The sequence below is a fragment of the Mus caroli genome, chromosome 11 (genome assembly GCF_900094665.2).
Source record: "Mus caroli chromosome 11, CAROLI_EIJ_v1.1, whole genome shotgun sequence".
Classification (NCBI taxonomy): domain Eukaryota; kingdom Metazoa; phylum Chordata; class Mammalia; order Rodentia; family Muridae; genus Mus; species Mus caroli.
The window spans coordinates 111,283,540-111,295,794 of NC_034580.1; the positions used below are offsets into that span (position 1 = coordinate 111,283,540).

Sequence of the window (12,255 nt, forward strand, 5' to 3'; positions counted from 1 at the left end):
ACACACACACACACACACACATATCCACATATCTGTCTGTGCACCGTGTGTGCTCTGTGCCCGCAGTGACTGAAGAGGGAATTGGAATCCCCTGGAGTTACAGGTAGTTATGAGCAGCCTAATGTGGGTGTTAGGAATTTAATCCAGGTCCTCAGATTCAAATGAGCCTCACCATTTCTCCCTCACCGTGCTCAATACACAATGACCATGACCTAGACAGAGCCAGCCAGCCACAGTGGGCCGCTTACAGCCTAGCCATAAGAACAATACAGCAGTGTATGAGAGATGCTTCCTGAAAACCTGAACATGGTTTTTTTTCTCTTCTTCCGTGGTAATGAGAAAATGAGACCCTCACACATACTGGCTAAGTACTTGTACATGCATTTCTATCCCCTTGAATCTTTTAAATTACTTTAAGGGTTTATGTAGCCCAGGCTGTCCTAGAACTCATGCTGCCCTGGAGCTCAGAGATCTGCCTGCACCTGCCTCCCCGGTGCTGGGATTAAAGGCTCCATGCTCTGTTGAAGTGTGTGTGCACACACACTCATGCGTGTCTGTGTATGAGGATGTCAGAGAGTTGCTGAATCCTTGCCATTGAAGTTACAGACAGACAGTGGTGAGTGGCCTGATTTGGGGGCCAGGAACCAGTCCTAGGTCCTCTGCAAGAGCAATATGGCCTCTAAATCTCTGAGCCATTGCTCCAGCCTCAGAAGTTCTTAGAAACTGAGATACACATCATTTTATGTGCATGGAAGTTTTGCCTGTCTGTTTATCTGTGCATCCTGTGCATGCCTGGTGCCAGGGGAAGCAGGACTCAAATCCTCTGGAACTACAGTTCCATCCAGATGTGAGGGTACAGAGAGCCAACCCAGGTCCTGTGGAAGAGCAGCCAATGTTTTTAACTGCCATGTCATATCCCCAGCCTTAACTGCTGAGCCATCTCTCCAGCCTTAACTGCTGTGTCATGTCTCCAACACTAACTGCTGAGTCATGTCTCCAGCCCTTGATTTTTGTTTGTTGCCTTTGCTTTTTAAAAATCTATAATGGGGGGCTGGAGAGATGGCTCAGTGGTTAAGAGCACCGACTGCTCTTCCGAAGGTCCTGAGTTCAAATCCCAGCAACCACATGGTGGCTCACAACCATCCGTAATGAGATCTGACACCCTCTTCTGGTGCATCGGAAGACAGCTACAGTGTACTTAGATATAATAATAAATAAATCTTTTTAAAAAAATCTATAATGGGGACTGGAGAGATGGCTCAGCAGTTAAGAGCACTGGTGGCTGCTCTTCCAGTGGTCTGTGCTTGATTTCCAGCATCCACATGGTGCCTGGCAACCACCTGTAATTCTAGTTCCAGGGAATCTGACACTCACTTCTGGCCTCTACAGGCACGTGGCACACAGTGCAGACAAAACACCGGATACACACACAAAAAATTATATATATATAAATTTGTAGTGTGTGCTGACTTTTCCCCTTTGGCAGGATTTCATTTGGAACCTGAGATCCTTCTGTCTTCAGCATCCTCTTGCAGAGTTTGAAATGGCAAAAGGAACAAACAAAAACCTAAAGCTGGGGTTAGAGAGATGGCTCAGCAGTTAAGAGCACTGACTGCTCTTCCAGAGGACTCAGGTTTGATTCCCAGCCCCAAGGCAGCTTACACTAGCTTTAACTCCAGTTCCAGGGGATCTGATGGCTTCTGCTCCCTCTAGGTAACACACACACACACACACACACACACACACCACATACATACACACACAGTACATATACAAACATACACATATACACATGCAGGCAAAATGTTTATACACATGAAAATCAGTGTACTTTAATTTTTTAATCCCCTTGGAAAACAAAAGGCCCTAAAGATGACAAGTCTGTCCAGGCCAAACTAAGGCAGGACGATCTGACCAGATAGCACAGTGAGACAAACTATGGGGTAAGGGGATGGGGGAGCTAGGCGTACTTTTAATCCTATGTACTTGGGAGGCTAAGGCAGAAGGATCATGGATTAAGGTCATCTTTAGATAAGCAACAAGCTCAAGGCCAGTCTGGGCAGCTTAAGTAACCCACTGAGGAGAAAGCTCAGCTGACCCGGGCTTGCCCAGGGTACACAAGATCACAGTTTCAAACCTCAACACCAGGCTCTAGTGGAATCCTGATTTGATACACAATGACGAATGCAGTAGTTAAAACTTTGTATTTTTGTAATTAAACCATTATGTTTCCATAAGAGCAGAACAACGTCATATGTACAGTCTAAACACTGCAGCAGTTCCCAACATATACCATCTCCAGCCAGCCGGAGCAGAGGCAGGAGGTCTTGTTTGTGTTTATGTGGTGTGGCTCTGTGCAGCAGGCAAACTGCACATGGTGTGTTCAGACAGCGGTGAGGTCGCTATTGCTGATGCAACACACCCTGGACACACTCTGCACTTGATTTTAGATTAATTTTTAATAGGTGGGAGTCCAGAAGCTTTTCAATATCCAGAGGGCGAAAAGCTGGGTTTTAGTACCCTGGGTTTGGTGCTCAGAACCTCAAAGAAAAGGAACTCCATTGCTCTCACACAAGCTTTCCACACGGAGCTTGCAGCAGACACTGTAGTTAGTGGAAGATGCCTCCTCCCATCCCCACGACAAGAAAAGGCTGCCTTCTGTTCCCTGCTACTGATCAAGAAGAGAAGCCAGGCTAGTCTTTTGAAGCAGATTGACTTGACAGCCTGAAACTTTTTAGAAGCTTTTTTCTGTGGGGTTCAGAAGGACAGGAAATAAGCCACAAGCCACTAAATCAGAGCAATGGTGACTCACCAGCTCCCCAATCCCTGACTTCTCTTTCTAAGGGTTAGAAACAAAGTAACAGCAACAGATAGAATCTCCCAAAAGACCATGCTCTGGGCTATCGTGGGGATGTAACTCAGTGGTACAGCGTTTGCCTGCTGTGTGTAAGGCCCTGGCTTTGATCACCTGCCTGGAGAAGGAGGAGGAAGAGAAGGAAAGGGAGATGCTGGAGAGATGGATTAAGAGCATTTGGTGTGCTGGGCAGTAGTGGTGCACACCTCTAAGCCCAGCACTTGGGAGGCAGAGGCAGGCAGATTTCTGAGTTCAAGTCCAGCCTGGTCTACAGAGTGAGTTCCAGAGGACAGCCAGGGCTACCCAGAGAAATCCTGTCTCGACCAAAAACAAAAACAAGACAAAACAAACAAACAAAAAAAGCATTTGATGCTTTTGCAAAGGACCTAGGTTCCAGTCCAAGGGACTCATAGCCATCTGTAACTCCAGCTCCAGGGGATCTGATGCCATCTTCTGGCCTCCTCAGGAACTGCATGCACATGGTGCACATACACTAATGGACAGACAAAACATGCATAGTAGAAATAAATAAATCTTTGAAGAAAAGGAGAGGAGGAGGAGGAAGAATACCAGAATGATGCATGATGCTTGGGTCATAAGTTAGCCCAGATCTTCCTGCTGCTCATTGGCCGCTTTCCCTCTCTGGTCAGAAATATGAACATCAATTGTAAGCGGCCCTAGGTGCTAGCAGCTTCTCAGTAGAGTAGAGTGTGTTGGTACTGCATAGCACTGTAGTCTGCCCCATGGGACACCTGTGTCCGGATGACATCACAGGCAGGATGCAGGGACTGGCCGCACCTGAATTATGACATCAGCAAAACTTGGTTTATCCTCAAGGAAAAGGCATCCGGACAGAGAGACCATGAAACAGCGGCCACAGAGAAAGGAGAGAAGACGGCAATCATCGGTCCACAGGTAGGTATAAGAGGATGAGGGATGCCCTCAGAAGCTGGTGAGGGAGGCTGCCGTAGGTCCTGGTACCTGAGTCTCTGTGGGTCTTTTCCTTCTTGGCACAGGGCAACAAAATATCTGGCTCTCATGGACATGCAGAAGATATCAAGTGAGTTCAAGCTCCTGACCTTCCCTCCTAAGTGCCAAGGGAGTGGCCCTTCCCCCAGACCATCTTGTCCTTCCTTCTGCCTTTCACCACCTCCCCCACAACTGGGGCTGAGACCAGGAAGTAAGATGCTCAGTGCCCACCCACATGGGGGTTGGCTGCCTATGCAGACCTGGTTCCCTATGTTCAGACATCTGCTTCCAAAAGAAAGATGTAAAAAGGAGTATGCCTATGACATAAAGAACATGCCCCTGATGTGCAAAAGCATGTCCCTGGTGTAAAGGGCCATGCCCTGGCCCCCTGCCATGCCCGGATTTTTCTCTGTCTTCTCAGGATCAGCCCAGGACAAACCCCCCTCACAGCTCTCTTCCCAGCCCTCCAGAACCCCGCTCCATCTCCTGATGGGCAGCAACAGCAGTCAGCACATGTTGGAAGACCAAGTCCTCTGTCCCATTTGCCTGGAGGTGTTCCGCAACCCAGTCACTACCGCCTGCGGCCATAACTTCTGCATGACTTGCCTTCAGAGTTTCTGGGACCACCAGGCTGCCATTGGGGAGACTCACTATTGCCCCCAGTGCAGAGAGGCCTTCTCCAGCAGGCCCCGCCTCTGCAAGAACGTCATCCTCGGGGAGATGGTGGCTTGCTTCACCCAGGCCAAGAGCCAGACCTCAGGGTCCTTGTGGGGCCTGGCTGGCCCCACAGATGTGCCCTGTGACTTTTGCTCTCAGCAGAAGCTGAGGGCAGCCAAGTCATGCCTGCAGTGTGTGGCTTCCTTGTGTGAGAAACATCTGCGCAGCCACTTTGAGGACCAGCTGTTCCAGGACCACCAGCTGTTGGACCCAGTGTGGGACCTCACGAACCGCTTGTGCCGCAAGCATCGCAAGCTCCGGCAGCTGTATTGCCGCACGGAGGGCAGCTGCGTGTGCGGAGCCTGCCTATTGGAGGAGCACAAGAACCACGACACCACCCCCCTGGAGGATGAACGGGCCCGCAAAGAGGTGAGGTGGGCTGAGGAAAGGGCGCGCTCCAGGCTCTGAGAATCTGTCACATTTCGGGGGGGGGGGGAATGAACACTGTTGAAGCCAGGTTTTCTGGCACCTAATATGCCGAAGGCAGGAGTTTGAGAGGAGAACCTGTCTGAAAAGATGCTTAGGCAGGGCCGGCGACATAGACGGATGCTTTCTACCCTAAGTTCCATCCTCAGAATCTACATGTAAGTGGAAGGAAAGTGGGGCGTGGAGACGCGCGTCTTTAATCCCAGCCTGTGGAAAGCAGAAGCAGATGGTTGTGAGTTTGAGGCCAGCCTCTGCTATGGAGTGAGTTTCAGGATAATCAAAGCTGCATAGTGAGTTTTTAAGATTTATTTATTTTATGTATATGTGAGTACACTGTAGCTGTACAGATGGTTGTGAGCCATCATATGGTTGCTGGAAATTGAACTCAGGACCTTCAGAAGAGCAGTCAATGCTCTTAATCACCGAGCCATCTCTCCAGGCCGAGACCCAACTCCTTAAAGCTATTGGTGCCCACACATGCCCCTACAATAATAATACTTTTTTGAAGTTAGGCAGCTGCTAGCGTGATGGGTTATGTTATGGCACGGGAAAGCATTGGTAAGTTAATAAGGAAGGTTGCAGAACTGCTGGTCAGAAATCTCTATCTGTAGTGAATGAGCCTTGTTATGGATAGGAAAGATTGTTTACAAGTCTCCCTTAGAAATGCATCCAAAGGTCGGGCATGGTGGCGCACGCCTTTAATCCCAGCACTCGGGAGGCAGAGGCAGGTGGATTTCTGAGTTCGAGGCCAGCCTGGTCTACAAAGTGAGTTCCAGGACAGCTAGGGCTATACAGAGAAACCCTGTCTCGAAAAACCAAAAAAAAAAAAAAAAAAAAGAAATGCATCCAAGAAACACCTGTGCAGGACGCGCCTGCGCCTTTCTCCCCCCAAGAAGCCGCAGAAGACAGTAGCTGGAGAGATGGCTCAGCAGCTAGGACCACAAACCAGAAGACCCGGCTTTGACTCCCACCACCCACATGTTAGCTCACAACTGTAACTCCAGTTCCCTGGGACATACACATCAAATAATAGACAAAAAAAAAAATTTTTTTTTTTTTTTGGTTTTTTTCAAGACAGGGTTTCTCTGTATAGCTCTGGCTGTCCTGGAACTCATTCTGTAGACCAGACTGGCCTTAAACTCAGAAATTCACCTGTCTCTGCCTCCCAAGTGCTGAGATTAAAGGCATGTGCCACCACTGCCTGGCTGCTTTCTAATTTTTAAATTCCTTTTCTTGGTTTTGTTTCAAACAGTTCTCCCTGCCCATCACCACGTGTAGCTCACCACAATCCTCACAACCCTTCATTAAGCATCACTCCCGGATCCCAAGCGCTTGTGTGGCAGTCCTCAGAGGAAGGCAGTGGAGGGTGTTCTACAACAGGCATGGCTTCTGAGAAATTAGCCTCAATGGTTGTATAGCAACAGGTTATTATGAAAACAAAAAGAAGCATTTTTTAAAAAATAGGATTTCCAGGCTATCAAGGCTTAAACATAATATGCATGCCCCTGTAGTAAATCTGTTTGCAACATTTGGGACTTGAAGCAGGGAGATGGCTTTGGGTTCAAGGCTAGCCTGGTCTACGTAGCTAGTTTCAAGCTGAAGGGCTACATAGCGGAACCTCATTTCAAAAACAGGACAAGGGCCTGGAGAATGGCTGGGTCATTAAGAGACCTGGGTTCAGTTATGTGGCTCACAACTCTAGCCCTAGGGGATCCAAAACACTTTTCTGGCCTCCACCGGCACGCACAGGGTACACAGACATTACATCTAGGCAAAGACATAAAAAAAAAATTACAATAAAATGAAACAAAGCCAAAACTGGGCATAGTGGTACGTGCCTGAAGCATTAGCAGTAAATAGCTTAGGCAAGAGGACCCCAAGTTCAAGGTCATCTCGGCTACATAAACTTGCTCCTCCTTCCCCCCACATTAAAAACAAACAAACAAACAGGTTTAGGAGGTTGCTCAGTAAGCAAAGTGCTTGATTCTATGGCACGAGAACCTGAGTTTAACCCCCAAGTTAAAACAGCCAGCCAGGATAGATGGTGGTGGCACACGCCTTTGATCCCAGCCCTTGGGAGGCAGAGGCAGGCGGATTTCTGAGTTTGAGGCCAGCCTGGTCTACAAAGTGAGTTCGAGGACAGCCAGGGCTACACAGAGAAACCCTGTCTCGGAAAAACAGAACAAAACAAAACAACCCAGCCAGCCAGGCACCATGCTTGCACACTCTAATCCTGGCACTGGGGAGGTAGAGCCAAGAGGATCCCCAGGGCTCGCTGCCAGCCTAGTCTAGCGGAAGCAGTGAGTTCTAGGTTCAGTGAGAGAGCCTGTCTCAGAAAATAAGGAAGAGAGAGCACATTTTCAAGACAAGGTTTCTCTGTGTAGCCCTGGCTGTTCTGAAACTCACCCTGTAGTCCAGGCTGGTCTCGAACTCACAGAGATCCACTTGCTCTACCTCCCGAGCGCTGGCATTAAAGGCGTGTGCCCCACTGCCTGGCTGAGCTCATTATATTTCAGTTACTCCATCAAGTACATTAGATAACCTTGCTATCCTGATTCCTAGGAAAGAGGAGCCAGAATCTCAGGCTGTGACAGAACAAAACAGCCAGGCATAATGGCGCATACCTTTAATCCCAGCACTTGGGATGCAGAGGCAGGCAGATCTCTTGAGTTAGAGGCCAGCCTGGTCTACAAAGCCAGTTCCAGGCTAGCCAGGAATGTTCCACAGAGAAACAGTGTCTAAAAAAAAAAAAAAGAAAGAAAGAAAGAAAGAAAGAAAGAAAGAAAAGAAAAAGAAAAAAGAAAAAAGAAAAAAGAAAAAAGAAAAGAAAAGAAGGGCTGGTGAGATGGCTCAGTGAGTAAGAGCACCCGACTGCTCTTCTGAAGGTCCAGAGTTCAAATCCCAGCAACCACATGGTGGCTCACAACCATCCGTAACGAGATCTGATGCCCTCTTCTGGAGTGTCTGAAGACAGCTACAGTGTACTACACATATAATAAATAAATCTTTAAGAAAAGAAAGGGGTTGGAGAGATGGCTCAGCAGTTAAGAGCACTGACTACTCTATAGAGGTCCTGAATTCAATTCCCAGCAACCACATGGTGGCTCACAACCATCTGTAATGGGATCTGATGCCCTCTTCTGGTGTCTGAAGACAGCTACAGTGTATTCATATAAATAAATTAAATCTTTAAAAAGAAAAGAAGGGAAAGAAAAGAAAAAAGGAGATACACTTGCTCTTCTACCCTGGTCTTGGGCTCACTAAAGCCTGTGAATTGACAGTCAGATCTCTGCAAGCCACTCTCTGAGTGGGGGCGCTCACTCACTTCTGCCCCGCCCCTTCCAGCGCTCACTCACTTCTGCCCCGCCCCTTCCAGGTGGAAGTTCGGAAGATTCAGGCCAATGTGGAGAACCAGATGCTGATCATTGCCTCTGACAGTCAGAAACACCAGGGACGAGTGAGTTTTCTCTCGGTAAGGCGAGCTACCACTGCCTCGACCCAGGCTTATCCCGGCATCTTCCACGGGGCCCCTGGGACCTCCCAGAAGCCACAGGGGATTACGGGAGGAAGAGCAGTGGGCAGAAACAGGATGCTTGAGATATCTTTGGACCAGTATAGTGGAGTACAGGAGTAGGGTTCAGGGATGCCTCCCTCCCTGCACATCTACCTCAGAAACTGATTCAGACCATGCGAGACGAGGTGGACACCTGCTTCTCCGAGATCCTCCATGAGATTAAACAGCTGCAGATGAAGGTCTTGGATTTTGTGGAGAAGGAGGAGGCGGCCGCCCTGGGAAAGCTGGGCAACTCTATCCAGCAAAGCCACAACCGGCTGCTCAAGTTGGAGGGGGACAGCGTCTGGCTCCACAGCCTGCTCGCCAATAGGAGTGATGAGCAGTTCCTACAGGCAAGAGCCCCCCTCCAGAGTGAGAAAAAGAGAGATGTACCAGGCCCGGGACAAAAAAATCAGGGCCTGCATCACCTTGCCCACTCTCCAACTGAGAGCCCCAGTTAGACTTTCATCGGCACCTGCTGCTTTTATTGTACTGTCTGCAGAAATCATCCATCCCTTCTTTTTCCTCAGGAAAGGATGGAGCAGTGCCCTGGGATTCTGAGTGTGTAATTCAGTCTCCCCCCCTCCCCCAAACCAGAGGCAGGAGTGAGGCAAAGGCAGTCTATGTGTGGAAACCTATATTCCTCTTCAGCCATGTTCCTGGTGTTACTGAAGGGTGGGGATGGGAAGCCAAGGCACAGTGGCTGACCAGAAAATGGCAGTGACTTTCTCTATGCCCAGGGACCTTCTACCACCGACCTCCTTACTTCAACTGCCCTTGTACCCCTAGACAGATTTCCTTTTTTTTTTTTTTTTTTGGTTTTCCAAGACAGGGTTTCTCTGTGTAGCCCTGGCTGTCCTGGAACTCACTCTGTAGACCAGGCTGACTTCGAACTCAGAAATCCGCCTGTCTCTGCCTCCCAAGTGCTGGGATTTTTGTTTGTTTGTTTGTTTTTGTTTTGTTTTGTTTTGTTTTTTTCGAGACAGGGTTTCTCTGTATAGCTCTGGCTGTCCTGGAACTCACTTTGTAGACCAGGCTGGCCCGAACTCAGAAATCCGCCTGCCTCTGCCTCCCGAGTGCTGGGATTAAAGGCGTGCTCCACCACGCCCGGCTCAAGTGCTGGGATTAAAAGCGAGCGCCACCACGCCAGGCTCCCTGGGCCAATTTCAAAGATCGTTGCTTACCTCTCTGGACAACAGGATGGACTTAGCAATGACCTTTATGATTAAAGGCTGGACTCAAACCCCCCTGTTGTTTTCTAAAGCAGTCAGGCTACCATTGAAACCCTAACCTAAGCTATCCAAACAACTAGGAGAGAAATGCTCACATCTGAAAATGGGACTTTTCCTTCCCCTTGCCCATGGAGGTGGGTGCCCTTGGCAGGTGCCTGACCCCCGGCTAAGGGGGTACTAGCTGCCCATCTCTGCATACCAGGAGTTCCCCAAACTGAAGCACTTCCCTGCCTGCGTGGAACCCTTGCTAGGCACCAACTGTGAGGAGACACAGAGCTTCCTTCAGCTGCCAGAGACCCTGTCACAGCTCCGGATCAGGCTGATGGACATCGGTCTTAGCTTCATTAATCAGCTTCTCCTGAAGGGTCAGTCTCTGCGAGGTCTGCAGTCTGTAACTTGGGAGTGGGCCCTCCTCACCTCCAGTGGCTGTGGCGCCCCACCCACCTGTGTACCACCCTTCCCAGGTCGCATGGGCTCCGGATGGGCCAAGCCTCTGTCTGGAAGGAGGCTGGGCTGTAAGAGTAGCCTCAGCAAAGTTTGTCCATCCCCCCCAGGAATCAGGATGAGCTCCTATGAGGTGCTGCCCGCAACTGTGGATAGAAAGACACTGCTCCAGAGTGAGTTCTCAAACCAGAGGCCAACCCTGGGGGAGGAGAGGAGGGAGGAAGCCTCGGTGGCTGGACTTCCCGCCTCACCTGCATTCTGGTCTCCAGGGCACTACTTGTTCATTTTCCTGGTCTCTCACTGCAGACTGGGGACCCCAGAGAGACTTAGCCTGGGTTCCAGAGGCTGTTAGGGAGAGGGGGAGCCCCCTGTCCCTTCCTACTTCAGAGACAGCTCTTCCATGGCTCTCAGGACCTTGGGTATAGTAGCTTCTGCCCTTATCTGGATGACTGCCAACTTCCGTAGTTAGCCAAGTCAGCCAGACTAGGTTTTATTTATTCCTCCCTATAAGCCCTCTCCCTGGCCTTGGCTCTAGGACCAGATCCCAAGGTTTCCGAGATACTGAGAGTCAGATGTGGAACATTTTTGACCTCTGGTTCACCTCAGCCAGGAACCCTTCACTCTCCCCAAGTCTCATTCAAACTTGTCCTGAATAAATAAGAAAGGTGATTGATTGTGTTAGGATCTGGTGGGGAAGGAGGAAGGGGACCCCTATGCCCCAGCCCCTCCACAAAAGTCCAGCATCATACAGGGGCTTACTTCCTCCAGGCTGTCTGGTGCAGCCCTGCCAGGGCTCCGCTATTTTAAGAAGTAGATAAAGCCAGGTGTGGTAATCTAGCAATTGAGAGGCTGAGACTGGATGGCTGCTACAAGTTCAAGGTCAGCCTGGGCTAACCTGGGCTGCCACAAGTTTAAGGTCAGCCTGGGCTAACCTGGGCTCAACAAAATAAAGTCAATGAAAATAAACCAGTAGGTACAGAGGATACAGCTTCTAAGAACCTGGGGTAGAAGCATCCAGTGAGATCTTTGCAAACATCGTTGCAAAAATCTGCTCTTAGCCAGCGCCCTGCTTTAGGAACAATGACCCTGGCTCCCTTGTGCCTCTTCTCCAACCCCAGATTACTGCAACCTGAACTTTGACCCCTGCACGGCCAGCGAAGAGCTGTTCTTGTTCAAAGAAACACACTCGGTGTTGAACTTGGGCATCCTTCTGGAGCCCTCGACCATCAACAGCCCGTTACCAGGCTTCAAGCAGTGGCCCCAGGTTCTGTGCTGCCCAGGCCTGTCCGAAGGCTGTCACTACTGGGAGGCTGAGGTGTCCAACTCGTGGATGTGCCTGGGAGTCACCTACCGTCGCAGCCCTCCCCTGAGCGGTCGCCACCGTCGCAACATCGTCTACCTGCTGGGCCGCAACCCCTACTCGTGGTGTCTGGAGTGGGATTCGCTCAAGTTCTCCGTGTGGCACGACAACACACAGACGGTGCTACACGGATCCTACCACCACACGCTCGGCGTGGCGCTGGACTTCGGGACCGGCTGCCTGTCCTTCTACGGCGTGGCGGGCGATGTGAGCCTCCTCTACCGCTTCCTCACTTCCTTCCTCGAACCCCTGTACCCCGCGGTCATGGTCAGCAGTGGAGCCTCGCTCACACTCAAGCAGTATCCTGAGGCATAGGTAGCGCCCGCAGGCCCAGGCTTGCTGCCAATAAAGTTAGACTCTACGTACTGCCGTGCAGGGGTCAAAGTTCAGGTTGCAGTAATCTGGGGTTAGGGATAGAGGCACAAGGGAGCTAGGGTCATTGTTCCCAGGGCAGTAGTGCGGAGGGGGTGGCTCTCGGCATGGTCCTATGCGCCAAGAATGAAAGTCAGTGGCCCACCTGCTTCCCAACCTCAAACTCAGAAATCTGCCTGCCTCTGCCCCCCAAGTGGTGGAATTAAAGGCATGTGCCACCACTGCCCGGCTCTAAAAACATTTTTGAAGTTAGTTTAGCAGTGTGGTGATTATCCTTGGTTGTCAACTTGACTATATCTTAAATGAACTAAAATTAAAAAAAAAAAAA

At 50.0% G+C, this 12,255-nt stretch overlaps 1 protein-coding gene across 1 annotated transcript in view; it reads left to right on the forward strand.

The window, feature by feature from the left end:
• The window catches only part of LOC110305277 (tripartite motif-containing protein 16-like), a 13,343-nt gene extending 1,195 nt beyond the window's left edge, over positions 1-12,148 (forward strand). Inside the window, exons 2-9 of the mRNA XM_021177178.2 lie at positions 3,692-3,769; positions 3,871-3,914; positions 4,245-4,909; positions 8,343-8,438; positions 8,639-8,872; positions 9,954-10,116; positions 10,306-10,368; positions 11,314-12,148. Of these exons, the coding sequence (XP_021032837.1) occupies positions 3,692-3,769; positions 3,871-3,914; positions 4,245-4,909; positions 8,343-8,438; positions 8,639-8,872; positions 9,954-10,116; positions 10,306-10,368; positions 11,314-11,870 (1,900 nt within the window). The 3' untranslated portion in view covers positions 11,871-12,148. The remainder of the gene's footprint in view (positions 1-3,691; positions 3,770-3,870; positions 3,915-4,244; positions 4,910-8,342; positions 8,439-8,638; positions 8,873-9,953; positions 10,117-10,305; positions 10,369-11,313) is intronic.
• The last annotated feature ends 107 nt before the right edge of the window (positions 12,149-12,255 follow it).